Below are 17269 nucleotides of genomic sequence, written 5' to 3'. Positions count from 1 at the left end.
GCTAAATGCTTCCAACTATTGAGTTAAAAGGGAACCTGCTAACCATAATCTGTGTGCACATGAAACAGTTTATTCCAGAGTATTTTCTTCCTCAGGGAAGACATTGAGATAGTTGTCTTGGGTTTGAAACAATCAATTATTTTTGGGAAGCATAAAAAGCACACATGAATTGAATTTGCCCCTGGAAAGAGCAGAGGCAGCTGTCTGGTGACTCTGCCTGCATACAAACCCATAAGCAAAGGTGTCAGAGCTAAGGCATGAATTTAATAATGATTTCCTTCATGAATACATATAAAAATTTCTCTCTTCACTTCTACTTTGAAGAAAAAAAAGAGAGGAGAAAAACTCATCTTTTGTTCATTAGCTAGCAGCCAAGACTAGAAAAGCCATCATCAGCCTCAGATGGAAATGTTCACCTTTGCAGAAAATGACCCAGTAAAAGCAATGAGTTTGGAAACTAATTACACTGTGCTGTTATCATAAACCAACAGAGCATGAATATTTGAGGCCAAATTTCTCTCTATCCAAATCCATCTTCAGAACCAACAGCCATGAAAACACATTCTAAAGACTGCAAAACTTCCTAAGTCAGAACTTCAAGGTAAGAAACCTCATGGAACAGTATCTAGTCTAAGGATGATCTGAAATATAGATCAGACTGATTTGACAAAAATTCTGTTATTCTCAAGACAGCATGTTGCAAAACTTATGGAAACAGACTATTTTTGTTGTATTAGAGCAAATCTTTAAGAAAAAGTCTCATAATAATTAACACAGCAGAATTCCATATATTTAAGTTTCTCTTACCCTTCCACGCTGGATTATTTTTGGTCGTTTCTGTGCTCTGTTAATAAAAACTGGCTGTGGAGCTTTGGCATTGGGCCCAGATATTTGCATCTCAGGATAGATGTTATCTAAATACCACTTAAAGGACTTGCAGTTCAATCTCTTCCTCAGTTCTACACGGTCGGTGATATTTCCATAGCTCCTCATCCTCAGCTCCGGTCTCAAAGCAAAATACTGCTCCTGTATTTAAGAAAGAGGTTGGGGAAAAGGGGAGAAAAATTTCACATTACTGATTCACAATTTTTTCCTGTTTCCAGAACTCTCAAAATTTTATTGCATTTTGCTAGTGCTTTCAACCAGCAGGTTTCAAACTGGCAGTAGGAAATTGCAATGCTTGCATTGTCACTGGAAGTGAGATTTAATCTTGCCTAACTCTGAGCTAATCTTTCTAACTAAAGGATTTTTTTAAAGATAATTCCTGGGTACAAATGTGCTTATCTTTTTTAGATGCCATCTTGAGGAAGAAACAAATCAGCCCCTGACTTTATTCCTTGGCAATACAGGCATGCTAAAATCAGTAAGTAAAAAACAGATGCATATATCATCAGCAGCCTCTGACAAAGGTTTCTTGAAATTATTTTCATTGTTGTGAGATTCCAGTGTGTTTTGTCTTGCACAGTTTCCAGCCTTCCAACTTTACAAATGGTCAGGGTAAAACCATTCCAGAACAGACCTATAAATGGGACTAATATAATTAAGTTCAGTGGGAACACACCTTAATCATGTGAATAATCAGAGCTGTCACCTGGGCTTTCTGGGAAGCCCAGTTCTTCCCATTCATCTGCATCATCTCCAAAAAGGCTCCCACAATGTTATTCTTATCCCATTCTATTTTATGATGATACACAGTCTTACAGGTTAGGTGAAGACAGATTAAGATTCCAACCCAATCTCATGTGCTGTCTGACTCCAACAAACAGGAACTCATGAATGTACAACATGGCACAAATACTACTGCTAAAACTAGGAAAAAAATCCCCTTTTAGCATTTAATTCCAGATAGATTTACAGAGCCCACAGAAAAGGCATTGTGTTTGCATATTAATTTGTTTACTAGGTACCATTTAGAATTCAGTTTTCAAGGCACTGAACTATGGTATTTTGCTGGATTCATCTCTATGAGACATCTGGAATCCACCCACCATGATGTGGTTGGGACAGTTTTCAATTATTTCCTGCTCTCTGATGCTCAGAAATCAGACAGCATCACCTCTGGACAAGTTACATATCTCTCCTCAGCAAGATCTTTGAGCATTTGATGTGCTTGATGTATCACTGCTATTTTAACAGCAGAGGAAGGGAAGTGTGCCCTTGGTGTACACTGGACTGTTGGCCAGCTCTGAGGAAGTCTGGAGACAGACTGGATATGACAATCTGGCCTGCTTCAAAAAGTAGCTCTGCTATTCCAATTTCCTCTTTCCTGGTTCAAGTTCAAGTGTTGGTATCCTACCTTGCATGTGTTATTTATTACCACTGTATACATGAACTTATAGTTTTGCATTTTGCTTTTGACAGTTATGAAAATTTTGCTGAATCATTTCCATGCCATTTCATTTATTAAATACTGATATTTACTCCTTAAAGTCTTATCTTTGTACTGTGCATTGTTAGATTGCTTTGGTAAATTATACTGGCAATAAATATTTGCATTCTTCTTATAAAAACAAAAATATTTCCAAGTTTTTTTTCCATACATTCTCTGGCAGCTATCAGAGAATCAGACCAGAAACAGCTGGAAAAGTTCTGGACACAAATCTGTGATAAGAAACTGCAACAATCAACAGCTCAAATGCTTGCTGGATAAATCAGTTCAACTGGAAATTATAAGAATCAAGTCCAAGCTTCAGAAAAAGCCATCATCAATCACAAAACAACTGTGCCCAGACATTGGTGAAAGGGAAGGTGATCGATCAGATCCACCAAAGCATTACAGAGATGAGGAATGGAGATAAAAATTAATGACCTCTAACAGGTTCCTCAAATTGAAGATCAAGGTAAAGGATGGGGAATGAAACATAAACCTCTAAAGAATATAAAATGAATAAAATAGATCTTGTATAGAAATTGTAGGGACCACAGGAACTGAGCACACAGCAAATCCTGCAGTCTCAGAAGGCAAAATGTGATTAAGTATCCCAAAGATGAGGGACTCAGAAACATCTGATCTATGTTTAAAAGCATCAGTATCAAGATCTGAAGACAAGATTCTGCCATTGAATCCAGAAGTTAATCCTGATTGCTGTTCCAGGGCAAGACAGACTAAGAAACAGATTGCTAATTAAAACAGAAAGCAAACAAGCAGCCAAAAAAAAATTCCTGTCTCACCAACATGGAAACTACCTGAGGGCACAGTACATGGCTGCCATGTAATACTGATCTGGACACAAAGCAATGCAGAGCTTACAAAAGCTCATCCATCATCTTTTACTTCACTAAAAAGGCATAAAACTCAATCTCCTGTAGGCAGTAAAGTAACAAGGAGGAGACAGAAGGACTCAAAAGCCAAATGAGAAACCAGAATACAGAATTTAGGAATTCCTATCAGAACTAACATCAGGAGTTCAGACTACAGAAGGAAAAGCCCATCAGAGTTGTAACAGATCTCACTGTGACACAGTTCTTTGACAAACAAACCAGTCAATAACCATTCAATAACCTTACAACTGTCTCTTACCTTGTATTCATCCATCCACACGTGTGCCAGCCTCAGTGAGTTGTGAGCCATGGTGTCCTGTCCCCCAGGTGAGCCGTAGGGACGCCTCTTACGGAAAATGTGTCCCACCCTGGAGCAGGGGATGATCAGAAGTCTGCCCCCACACATCCAGATCTGCCCATGAAAAACAGAACACGTTCAGATTGCTCTCTCACTGCTCAGATTGCTCCTAACTTCTCCCCTTCTTCAAGGGATACCTTGGGAGGGTTATACATTATGCAGGATTAGGTGTCAGCAATGTCGGCCTTCATGCCATGTTTTCTGACAAATTAGATTTTTAGATCTCCCTGTTACTAAAGATTATTTTTCTCATTTGACCACACTTTCTACAAAACACATCATGGCTTTCAAGAGACAAACAGAAAATTTTGCTGTTTTGCTCTAACAACCTAGCAGAAAAGACTGGGATATATGGGCTAGGACTCATCCTGCAGATGAGGTTACCTAAATTCATTTACCTGCATGAAAATTGTCCACAATTCTGTGACAGATAACAAAGAGCAGTCTTCATCATCAAGGGAACCTGGAGAGCTTTCCAAATAAGTATAGAAACTTATTGGACAGAGTTGTTGGTTTCTGTTAAGATAGAGGAACTCAAACACTGTTCCCATTCAGATGCTACATTTAGGAGTCTTTATCTGTGGCACCAGGGATCTACACTTTATTTACACTCTACTTCCATTTTGGTTTTTAAAATTGCTTTTTTAACTTCATCTTCCAGCAAATTACCAGCACTGGTCCTTTGCTGGACTAATATCCTCTCCAGGGCCAGAAAATTGTCCCACATTAGCAGTTCATAATCAAGACATGTTTAAAACTCCTTCTAGACAAGATAAAGATTCAGCTTCTTTCCAACCCTCCCCCAGAGAGACAGGGACTTCCTGAAGCTCTAAATTCTCTGGATGTGTTCCAATATTTCAAAGCCCTTTTTATTGAAACTGTGTATTACAAGATAACAACAATAATCTCCTCACACTATAAACACTTCTACTCAGATACCTAATAATTACATTTATACTGAAAATTGAAACATTTTATTTATTCAGTACACACTCCTTTAAAGGTATGAAATTCCAGTTCTTAATTTTGAACCCTAATATTGATTTCTCTAACTGACAAATTCTCTGAAGTTTTGGGAGCTTTGTGTCTGGTTTTAGGTTTGTTTGGTTTTTTATGCTAACTTCACCTTTTAATCCCCTTTTCATATCTGTCATGATAGCATATCATTTATCAGGCAGACTCTTCTCAAACCTGTTGAAGAATGCCCTTTACAAAAATAAAGAGAGAAGCACAACATTAAGCACATTAAGTTGTTTTTCTTTCAGTGGAGTGACAGAGAAGATGAGAGAAAATACAGGAAGCCCAGAGTAGCTCCATTTCCAAATCTTCTGATTATGATTTTCTCATTACTTTTTCAGCCAAAATGACTCCTCACCATGACTCTCAATTTAGTTCCAGAAAACTTTACATTTCCAGGTCCTCAAAAAGGAGGAACTGGCAGTTCAGGAACTGCCACACTCTTTAAGCAAGCCAGTCAAACTGTTAAATAACTTAATAATTTTCCTGGCTTCTCAGACAAAATCATAATCTTCTGATCATGATTTTCTCATTACTTTTCCAACCAAGATGACTCCTATCCATGATTCTCAATGTAGTTCCAGAAAACTTTACATTTCCAGGCCCTCAGAAAGGAGGCAGAACTGTCCAAGGAAATATACTAAGATGTAATATACCTACATCTTAGCAATATTTCTGTCAGCCACTCATCTCTAATCAATTTGTGAGATTCATTAGACATTGCTCATAAACTAATTTTAAAAACTTGCATAATTCTTCTTTTCCTTTTTTTCTTCTTTACAGCTATTATGAAAAGCTGCACCACCAACCCAAGAAAAAGCCATAAACATTCAAGCTCAGAGCTGTAAATTCTCTGCTTACCCTAAAGGATATTTCCAGGTTTTCTCCTCCCCAGATGTCCATGCCACTGTCATACTGCCCCAGCTCATTGAAATACTCTCTATCCATGGCAAACAGCCCTCCAGCCATGGTGGGTGACCTAAAAAGGTGCATGGAAGGAAGTTCATTTTCTTTTAGACAGAGAAAAAAAACCCCACAGAGTAATTTTTGCTCAATCTGTTGGTCCCAAACTCCAAACTGATAAACTGACATAACACAATTTAAATCCTTCAGTCACTTGGACATGAGTTCTACTCTCAAAGTATTTGCAAAAGCAGATCTGTAAGTGGTATTTGTGAACTTCCATTGTTCCAATATCTATAAATCATATTTCTTTACCTGGTAAACTTGAGGAAAAGGGATAGGACAGAGAAAGAGGAACACCAAGTGCCAGAGGCAGCTTTGTTTCATTATTGACTCAATTGTCAGTTTACTGGCAAATTATTTACACTTTGTGTATTTATACCAATGTCCCTCTGGCATTTCCCAGTTTTTCACCTTGCCTGTATTTTACTAGAATGTGTTCTATTCTGTAAAAATCTGCATATAATCCTCACTGTTCAGTCTCTAGATTGAATTCCTACTGTATCCCAACACTGGAATATGTGGATGACCTACAAGAGTATAACAGAGTAAAAACACTACATAAAAACATGGTATGATAGTTGGAACATCCCATGGCTTGGAAAAAGGCTTTTTCCCATCCTGGCAAAAACCTCCTGTGATGAAACCAAGCCTAGGCCAAGATTTCACTGCTTGTTCTCACATAAATTTCTACTACAGTTTCTGTCACCTTAAAAACTGGGTTGAAAGGTTACTCAATTTTCCCACTCTAACACCAAAATACTTTATTGTGGAAAGGCTCTAAAATGCACTACTTTCTGTTGGATGGAAAGCCTTTCCCAAGGTTAAATAGCAATTTAGGCTCCTTATTCAAAGGAGGCAGAGGCCTTTAGGTAGGAAAAATCACTTTCATACTCAGAAAAGGTAATCTTTTGAGATTATTACTTGCTTTATAAAGTTCTCTGTCTTTTTAGCACAGGACTTTTCATAAAAGTGAGTTGAAGGAATGCAAAAAGAATGTTGAACACAGCAACACTAACCTTCAGCCACTGACCAAATTAAATGTGAGAACAGCTCTTAACACAATAAGGATTTTAACACTCAGTGCTGATTCCCCACTCAGATTTTTTCAGTCTGTCCTTTCCTTCCAGGTTCAGAAACTGCCACAGTGACACTTTCCAAACAAGCCAGTCAAACTGTTAAATAACTTAATAATTTTCCTGGCTTCTCAGACAAAATCTTGGGATGGGGAGGCATGGGAAGGCCAACTGCTGAGCTGTCAGATGACAGCAGAGAACCTGTGCTGGAACTGTTTGTGGCAGCAGAAATGCTCCTCATTTACAGTCCAAGAAAAGAGAATGAGAGAGAAATGACAACACACCCAATTTCTGATTCACTTGGAAAATCTTATCCACAAAGAGTTATTCTGTAAAAACGGGGAAGCTCCTCCACCTGACAAACCTGAATTCTGTACTGAGATTGATACCTGCACCTGGAAAAAGCACAGTGAGCTCCTTGCCTTTGCTGCAGCAGCTCTGCTTCTTTTCATGAAGGAATTCACTTGGGACAGCTCTGTTCTTGTGTCTGAACCATACATGTCTGCTCCTAATAAAAGGTGCCTGCTGACACCATTTTACATCAGCTACATGTCCACTAGAACCAGATATTGCCAGTTCTGTACAGGTCACACAGCCATCAGTGGTTAAAAGATAAGGAAGGTAACTTTCAAGTCCCAGTGTTGAGCTTTACTGAGACTTCTGTTTCAAAACAACTCTCAAAAGACCACAAAAACAAATTCTTATTATCACAAACAGATTTTCCCAATCTAGTAATTCTTCAGCATTTCATCACAGAAATTATATAGTTCTTATTAGTGGGATATGCAGGCTACTCCTAGAACAAAGGCAGTATCAAAATTATCATTAAGCCAAGCACATCAACACTGGAAACAAACATCAATGCACAGCTCAAAAGTGACATTATTGGATGGTACAGACTGCTATATGCTCCCTCAGAATTTTGTCTTCAGCAAAAGCAGCTATTGTGTAAGCATTTTCTAGAAGTGTGCTTTCTTGACCTAATAAAACAGATATATCTAATTCATGATTAACTGCCAGAAATTGAAGTGAAATAGTGTGGAGAGCCTGGTTTAAGCATGGCTTAAAGAAAGAGGCCATGAAGGTATTCAGCTGAGGGAAATATAGAAGCCTGCTGTGAAGCAGCTTTTCCCAGGCTTGATCCTATAAATAATTAGGTTCTCAGCCACCTTTTATATAAACAACAAGATTCTCACACCTTTCTGTCCTTGGCTGCTACTGGGAACAGACGGCCAGTCTGGGAATAGATATGAAGGTTTTGAGAACCTTTCATATTATGGTGAGAACACTGATCTTGGTTTCAGTAAACTAACTTCAGGTATTGTAAACAAAAGGAGGGGCTGAAGTTTTCTCTACAGCCTGTCAGGAGCTCAGATTTTGCAATATGCATGAAGTGAATTAACACTGTTATAAAAAGTGACTGATTGAGTGAATAAACGGAGTCAGATGCAAAATCAACAAAGGTGGTCGCTCCCTCACTTCGACAAAATAGGGAATAGTGATCACAACTAAGTGAAATAAACAAGTCAGATATTTGACAGGTTAGGCACCTGCTCCTAAACCTGCACAGCCAGAGACCACTCCCCACGGCTTAGGAAGAGCTCCTGGTCACCCCTGTGTCACCCAGAGCGTGTCACCACACAGGAGGAGCCTTACTTGATGGGAGCAGTGGCTCCCTCGGGTCCCTGCAGCTCTGCCAGGGGCACCAGGTCCCATTTGAAGTGCAGGCCCCAGTTGAAGCCCCCGCGCACGACGGGCGAGGAGCTGTAGCTGAGGGTGTCGGCGCTGATGATGTCGATGACGGGGCACACCACGGTCCTGGGATCCTCCCTGATGGGGGTCAGCAGAGGCTGCAGCCACACCTCATTCACCTCACAGTGACTGTCCAGGAACACCAGCACCTCCCCTGCAGAGCACACAGCACAAAATGCCAAGGATGTTCCTCAGTGCCATGGAACACAAGGATGCAATTCAGTGCAAACACACGTGCATTAAACTTGGCAGTTTACACGGACATTACCTGCCACAGTCAGCAAGAACAGTTTGATTTGTGACACACCCTCATGCTCAGTTGGTCTAAAAAGGCACCAGCATCTTTATGACACAACATAAAATTTATGCAACACTAGAATAAGATGGAAGAGATGGGAAACAGCTTTAAAGAAAACAACTTTGGAGTAAGCAAACATAGTAAGTCACCACACAGACAGTATTTGACTGGGCATGAGGATGGAACTCCTGCAGTTCAGAAGAGCAATAAAATGACTTAAAATTGCACTAACTGTGCTTGCATTTTCCAAGCTGTGCTAAAATTCATTTCAATCTTCTCTCTGGATTATACCATTACAATGCTAATGAGCAAACACCAATTAAGAGACTTATCTGCCACTCAAAATTATTTAAGAGAGTAACACACTTTCTCAGATGCCAAAGAGATTAACTGAAAGCACATTCTAGTAAAGGCTGTTTATAAATCACCAAATACTGGTTTTCCCAATTAACACTCACTGCAACAGAAGAGCTTATACAGAAAAACATTGTTATTAGATTTGAGCATTAAAAACCAGATTAGTGTACCTTAAAAGGGAGCAGATTTCATTTTAGAACAGAAGTTTGCACATAAAACATGCAAAAGATATTCTGCAACTACAGTATCTTGACCACATGGAGATGCTCCTGAGACAACATTCTTTCAGGGCAAGAATAGGAAAAACTCCACATTGTCTCACTAACACTGCAGTCACTGTTTGAGATACAGTGCAGGGGAAGATTTGGGATGATGATAACTTGTGTTCACAACTTTCAATAAAATGAGGTACTTTTTTAGAGCACAATACTGGTTTTGTTTCACAATTTCACTTACACACTCTAAAGAAGTACCTCATTTTATTGAAAGCAAATGTCTCCAGGAAAAAAAAAAAAATCAACAGCTGAGACACTCAGTGTGTCTCAAGGTTTAAAAAACACTCAAATTTGGATCCAAATTTATCATTTGAGATAACATTATCCCAAATCTTTCTTCCCCTGCACTAAGCTGCATAGCTTAGAGTGGCATGACATGCAGAGCCTCAGGAGGCTAAAGTAACCACAGGTCAAACATGCAACATCTGAAAAGCTGCACTACAAAAAGAGAATCACCCAAACAACTAATCAAAGTATGCAAGGAAGAGAGAGAAAAGCAAGTGTACCTGTGGCATGAGAGGCTCCAATCATCCTTCCTCTGATCAAGCCTTCCCTCTTCTCATTTCTTACCAATTTTGTGGTTTTGGGAAGCTGAGTTTTAACATATTCACTCAAGTCATTTTTCAAGTCAGCTGAAAAAAGGAAAACAAGTTCAACAACAAGAAAGAAATTCTGAAACCTCTGTTTAAAATTACAAGACATTTAACTCAAAAATGGCCAAAATCTTGATCAAAACATTACCCTGGCACAGCAGAGCTTCAAACCAAGAGTATCATAAGGACAATACTCACACATCCTATACTTCCCCTCCAATGCCTTTTGTACATTACTCAAGTAAACTGGAACTACTAGACTCAAAAAAAAAAAAATTGAAAAATTGCTGTTCAAAGAAACACATTTCCAAATTCTTCTCATGGTGACTGGCATTTGCAACAGGTGCAACAATAAACATTTCACGCAGGCAAATGATTTAAATTACTACATTCCATACATGAAAACAAATGCTGACACCTTTCAAAAGAGGCAGGAAGACACCTAATATTATCTGTGCCTGCTTAAGTGACAGAACAACAGATACCAAGTCCAACTCACTCACAGCTGGTTGCTTTTCTAAAAGCCAAAAGGATCAAAGCAAGCCTGTGCTTTTGAAGGAGTGCACAGTTCACTGGAGTCCATGGGCACTGCTGTAACTTAGCTAACATCAATGGCAATTTTAAGAGTAACAATAGTTCTTTCACCCAAGGTCAGTGGTTTCTAACATTAAAGCAGAACTATTGAAGAGAAGATGGACACATAAAGACTGAAGTAATGGAAAAACATATTATGGAGAAATAAAGAGGAATACAAAATGACAAAGAAAAGCAAAAACCCAACTGAGACTTCATAGAGAACCTTGGTATAGAGAGGCAGACAGAGTTTTGTCCCAGGATATGCCAAAATAAACATTATTCTGATGAATGCCAGCTCAAACATCAAAGTTCCTGTTAAAAAGATTAAATGCCAATGGAATATATGTGTAACCTTAAGGAGAAATAAGAACTTTCAGGCAGGAGACTACCAAATGCCATTCCAAATGTTAAGATTTCAGCCTTTGCACTGCAAGGAAACATGGTGGATCAGAAGTGAGAAGGTAACACACAGAAAGTATGATGCTAGACAATACTCTAAGACAAAGGAAACTCTCTGGGGAGATACAGACAGAATTCATTTGGGTGACAGGAATTCTCTCCCCTGGTCTGGAATAATGACATCATATGCCACAGACAATACAGAAGATGTTTTCAGAGAAAATCTCCTAGAAATTTGATTAAATAATCTCTGAAGTATTTCCAAATGAGATACCCAAACAAGCAGGGCAGATTTGCAAACCTAAAATAAAATAGTGTTTGAATCATTCTTCACCTGATTCATTAGAGCAAGAGAAGAACAGTGTGCACCTACAGAAACTATGGGCCAGTACAAAGCAGAAAAGCTCAGTTATCAAATTCAACTCTTACAGCAGATGAGGCAAATAAACAAGGAAGGAGTTTCACATCTGCAAAGTTCTGAAAAGAATAGGGAGGGAAAACAAAGAGGAAAAGATGTCACATCCACACCAGGAGCTAAACCAGGTCCACAACATTGGCTTGAGCAGCAGAATGGAAGGGCCAGTAGAGTTTTGACCCACAAAAATGGCATTCTGCTGGCAACTGTGCCCAGATCACAGATCATTCTTAACAGGCAGGTTTGTCTCAAGCACATTTAGGGATTTCTGCTCTTGATGGGTTTTTGTGTGTCACCTTCACATCCACTGAGAACACTGATACTTCTGATACAACCCAAAAAATTGCTTCAATCCAGCCTGAGAAATTTCCCTCCAAAGACAGAATTGCTCCCTTTTAGCCAGTCTTCAAAAAGGCATTACTTTCTTCCATATCTATGCAACAAAGGCAAATGGGCCCTAGGATGGGAGTCTGGAGTGTAATTATTTTAAACTACTCTAAAGTACTGAGCTGCAGACAATTGGCTCCTTTTCTGTTCCTCAATCTCTCCTTCTACACAGAACAATGCCTCCAGTAACAGCCTTCAAAACCTCCTCAGGCTTTTCCATAACAGGTTAAGGCTAAATCAGAGAGAAAGAGATTATACCAGAAAAAGAAATCCTGCCTTTCAGGGAATGGAGAAAGATACAACAGTGGGTTCAGCTGAGCCATGGCAATGCCTGCTTGGCCAGTAAAACTGTTCATGATTGAGTCTAAGAAGCTTTTTGAGGCAGAACTAGGTGCAAAGGCCCAAGGTTTGCACAACAGCACTGATGTGTACCACAGCTCTCATAATTGCAGGTGAAGAACTAGAGAAAATTACATCTAGAACACCACTTCAGAAAGCAGGCAATGGAATGAAAATTAATCTTTAATTAAAAAACAAAACAAAGGGGCATAAAGATCAAGCAATCTGCCTGATATCCATGATATCCATAGCACAGCCAAAGTTTTTATCCATTTCCTCAGTTCCCAAACCATCCCCAGTCCCACCTTTCTTCTGCTGTAAGAGTCCATCCATAAAATTAAGCAGCAGCAAAAACATAGGATCATTAGGATCAAGAGCAGTAATTCTGTGTAAACAATACCTCCTCCTGCCTTTGGCTCCAGAACAAGTTCATTTGAAGTCAGAGAGGCAAAAATAGCTACTTGAATGTTTTGAACTTAATTTGGTTCAAATTCACTTATTGCTTTAATTTACCAACAGACCAGAAGAGTGATGGTATTGCTGCCTCAACACAGGCACTAATCAAACACATCCTTACATTCAGAAGGCTGAGTTTTGAAATAAGGCAAGCTCTGAATACTCAACAAATTGCACAAGACACTTTATAGCAAGGCATATGCTCCCAAAACACAAAACAAAACAAGCTTTTAATTACTACACATTCTTATCAGCAAAGAACAATGTTTGATCTTTGTTCTCTCTTGTATCTCGACATTTGATCTGACCTCAGAGAAATCAATTTCCAGCATAAAAGAGCATGCCATTCTACACCAGACATATCTAATCAGTCTCTTTGCAAGTGAGACCTTAAACCAGAAAACAAACAATGAGACCAAGGGAGCTATAATTATATATATTAAATGAAAATGCAGTCTAAAAAACAATTTTTAAAATGCAAGAAGTTGTGGACTTGAACAGAGGCGAGCAGGGAACCTGCACAGTCATGCTGGCAAGAACTGCTATGCTAGCACATTCCTCAACAGGCATTTGGCTTTTGAAGAGCCAAAATGAAAGGCGTTTTGAGGGCCATGCTTGAATTGCGTGTCTGCCTTTGCCTTGCCTGTCAATGGAGAGAAAAACCAGCAATCCCTCAACAGGAGCACAGCAACTCTGCAGGGTGCTCCCCTGCAGGGCCCCTCCGTGCGGGCAGGAGCAGAGGCTGCACCCGGAGCCGGGACAGCGTTCCCGGAGCGGCCACAAGAGGGGTCAGAGAGCCACGCTGAGCCCCAGGGCGCTGCTGCCGGTCCGGAATGCTGAGCAAGGACAAAACACGGCGCTGCTTCCATCGTGCCACAGCAAGGCTGCAGCCAGGAGCAGCTCCAGCTCCTTTCAGATGCATTCACGGCGAGGAGCGGCCTCTCTGTCACCTGCTCTGAGCACCTGAGCAGCCCAAGCAAAGAACTGCTAAGAAAACCCAAACTATAAACAGCTGCTCCATGACCCCCACTCATCAGTGTGTGCAAGAGGTGAGATAAGAGAGGAGCACCTCCCCTGTGAAAGCAGGGGAAAATTGGGGCTGTTCAGCCTGGAGAACAGAAGGTTCTGTGGAGACCTCATTGCAACCTTCCTGTATCTGAGGGAACCCTACAGGGAAGCTGGAGAGGGACTCACCAGGAACTATAGTGACAGGATGTCACTATAGTCACTATAGAATTTGTAATGAGTACAAATTGAAAGAGGGAAAAGTAAGGTTAGATATTAAGAAGAAATTCTTTACTGTGAGGTTTGTGAGACACTGAAAGAGGTTGTCCAGGGAAGCTGTGGATGCCCCACCCCTGGAAGCATTCAAGGCCAGGTTGAATAGGGCCTTGAGTAACCTGGTCCAGTGGGAAGTGTCCCTGCCCATGACACCAGGAGTTGAGACTAGATGATCTTTAAGGTCCCTTCCAGCTCCCTAACATTCTTTGATTCTATGATTATTAGCTTCAAAACCTGATTTTGAATGTTAAAGCCTGGATGATACAAAGCTCATCAGTAAAATGGCACCAGTGGCAAAGAGGATGTCACCTTGGGCATTTCTGCACACCACACATCTCTACTGGCTGGCACTCAGGTGGATGGGCTGCAACACAAACTGGTTTTGCATCATGACTTCCACAATTTATTTTGAGCAGCCAGTGAAGCACAGGAAGGCCCAGGAGGGTAACATTCCTAAGGAGTGTCTCACCCAGCTCACTGTTGTCATCCACCAGGATGATTTCGTGCAGGAGGTGGGCGGGGGTGCGGTCCAGGACGCTGTGCACCGTGCGGAGCAGGGCCGACAGCGCCTCGTTGTAGAAACAAATCACAACGCTGGCAGAGGGCAGATCAGCAGGGTAGGACTTCTCTCTGCACCTGCAAACAGCAACAGAATCTTTGGCACTGTTTACAGAGGGGTTTCCACAGGGCTGGGTCACTGCTGAAACTTCCTAACAACAAGCAAACATTAAATGTGTAGGAGGAACCCCTAACGGGAACATAATGAGCCCAGAGTGTAACAGCTATAGCAGAGCTCAGCAGAGTAAATGATTTTCCACATAACACAGACTCATAGCTAACTCTGCTGCTGGTTAGGAAACAGGGGATGCCATGCACTGGGGTGGGAATAAGAACTAGAGATCCTCAACACAGAGAACAGAAGATAGTGAAGGCTTGTTTCAGTCTAGTACCCTCAGGTAGCTCAGACAGTTAAAATATGACATGAGGCCCACAAAAATACCACAGCTTTATTGGCCAGCTGCTGGAGACAGTTGGATAGCCCAGAAAACCTCCACTGGGGCTAAATACCTATTTACACAACCAGCACTGGGATTCAGAGGGCAGATTAAGACACTTAAGTCTAGTCACTGCTGTCAGTGCAGTCTAAATAGTGTTCAGCTCACCCTAAGGCTGTCAAGTGTGTTTTGTCAGCTGAAGAGCTCTGCATGCTTCATTAACTCCCCTGACTGGATCTCTGCTAATTATAATAAAAGCAGGGACAACTGACTAACAAGCAGTTATCTAAGCATCTTAATCTGCAAGATGAATCCCACTCCAAAAAAAAGATCATTCTTTCTTCTCCTTTTCAAAGCTCGTCCTTACTTCTAATAAGGCCAACTATCACAGATTAATGCCATATGAAGGTGCCAGGCATGCAGGGATACAATAAAAACATGAAATTATAAATGAAAACCCAGAAGCATAGAAGAAAAGCTTTCATTTACTTAGAATGAGCTCAATTCTGGGAAAACAGTCAGCAAGTACAATTCATTACATTCACCCACACCAGAGAAACCACTAGAAAAATTTATACCAGTTTATTTATTTTTCAGTGTTTGGAGTTTTCATTGTTGTTACAGAGGTGAGTTGTTCCCCCCTATATGCACCAGGTAGATTATAGAAAAATATCTATTGTTTAATAGAAAATATTCAGAGCAGTGCACAACCTATACCTTCAGCAGCTGACCAAAAGAAAATTACATCTCCAGAATTAATATTCTGTCAAAAAAGACAGAAAAGACCTAAGAAGAGAAATCCTATCTTCAAGCACTCCTGTTAAATAGCTAAAAAATCTGCCTTCAGCAACACATGGGGATGGAACAGTGTATGACAGAAATACCAAAACCATTAAATACTGCACCAGGCGTAACAAGTCATTGAGCATATGAAACTATACCATGTTCTCTCCAAAAATCAGCACCTACTTTGGATCTCTGGTATCAGGCACCTCCCTGTGGTATCCCAGTCGATTGCTGATAAGCATATTGAAAGCATGCTTCTGATAGCCCAAGTCTCTCACTTCCTGATCTTCTTCATTAAAAATCATTCCTGTAAAAGAAACATGCCAAGATCAGCTAAAAGGCTCAAAAACATCATTTGAAAGAAATAAAGGATTGAAACCTTTAACCTCTTCTAAAACCCGTTATGCTCTTAAAAATCCCTCTGGTTTTGCAAAGTGTGTTTGTGCAACTATTTCTGTTTCCTCTCACAAACAGGCAGCACATATGAGCCCTTGCAGATGTAATAAAATGAAATCCCTCTCCAAAGACTGCTGGCTCCATTGTGTTTATTGCCTCCCTTCACTCATATGGCCTCTAACTCTTAGCACCACCTAAAACCAACATCAAACAAGCAACAGAGGACAGACTTTGGCATACAATGAATCAGCATCTATCCCTCCAGGTGACAGGTGTGTAATGGGATTTTTGAGTGAGGAAATACATTTCAAATGGTAGAAACATCCTCACAATAGCAGTTCCCATTTCATGCAATTCTCAAGTCCATGGTAACAAGAATAGTTATTCAAGAACTGCAAACTTTTGTTTATCTCACCTGGGACTTTGACAGCAAGTAAAACCCAGCAGAGCTGCTGTTTATTGATTATTTTAACAGAACTGGCAACTGTTACTAAGCATGGCAGAAGTAACTGTTGGTATTGGGACACTGCTGTAAGCCAAGATGAAATTTTCAATGCCATCCTGCCTGCCTTGACTCAGTGCCATGGGCTTCTCTCACTGAGCCATTCACCAGTGTGAACAGAACCAAAACATTGTGGCACTTCACACAACTCCCTGAGGGACAGACAGCTGGTGTCTGCCACCACCTGTGCCTCCAGCCACTTCTGCAACAATTCAGGGAGCAGAGTGATTCCTTTTTATTGTCTCTATTCAGCTGGCTGCACAGAATGAGATGCCTGTCACCCCTTCAGTTATTATCAAACTACACAAGCAATTCTACTGAAATTTCAGTACAAGAAGTGAGCAAGGATCATGTAAGTTATCTCCTTTCACCCTTCCCATCATCTCCATATCATTCAAAATCTGCAGAAAATAATTAACAAGAGGGTTCCTCATTCACATGATACTTCCAGGAAAATATGTTTGATACATTCACAGACTAATTCAGATTGAAAGGGACACCTGGTCTATCTCCTTCCCAAAAGCAGGTCCAGCTAAATGAGGTTGCTCAGAACCAGTGCAGTTAAGTTTTGAAAGCCTTCAGTATCTCCAAAGATGGAGATTCTACAACCTCTTATTTCCCTGTTCAAGCATTTGACACTATCACACTGAAAAGGTTTTTCCTCTTCCATAACTGAAATGCCCTCACTCTAATTTCTTATTATAATCCCATGCACTCTGGAAGGAGTCTGCCTCCATCCTCCCTGCAGCCTCCTGTCCAGCTGCTGCTGACAGCAAGAAAATCTCAT

At 40.5% G+C, this 17269-nt stretch overlaps 1 protein-coding gene across 4 annotated transcripts in view; it reads right to left on the bottom strand.

Annotated features, from left to right (window-relative positions):
* GALNT11 (polypeptide N-acetylgalactosaminyltransferase 11) overlaps positions 1–17269 on the bottom strand; it is a 47491-nt gene that overhangs the window by 10695 nt on the left and 19527 nt on the right. For all 4 annotated transcript variants that reach the window (XM_064703878.1, XM_064703881.1, XM_064703880.1 and 1 more), the window contains exons 3-9: positions 15768–15891; positions 14273–14439; positions 9864–9989; positions 8332–8581; positions 5498–5615; positions 3521–3673; positions 808–1026 (exon numbers count right to left, since the gene is read on the bottom strand). In XM_064703878.1, coding sequence (XP_064559948.1) covers positions 808–1026; positions 3521–3673; positions 5498–5615; positions 8332–8581; positions 9864–9989; positions 14273–14439; positions 15768–15891 — 1157 coding nt within the window. The remainder of the gene's footprint in view (positions 1–807; positions 1027–3520; positions 3674–5497; positions 5616–8331; positions 8582–9863; positions 9990–14272; positions 14440–15767; positions 15892–17269) is intronic.

This window comes from Zonotrichia leucophrys, chromosome 2, assembly GCF_028769735.1.
Source record: "Zonotrichia leucophrys gambelii isolate GWCS_2022_RI chromosome 2, RI_Zleu_2.0, whole genome shotgun sequence".
NCBI lineage: Eukaryota > Metazoa > Chordata > Aves > Passeriformes > Passerellidae > Zonotrichia > Zonotrichia leucophrys.
The sequence above is the reverse complement of the archived record's forward strand: the minus strand, read 5'-3'. Positions and strand labels throughout refer to the sequence as shown.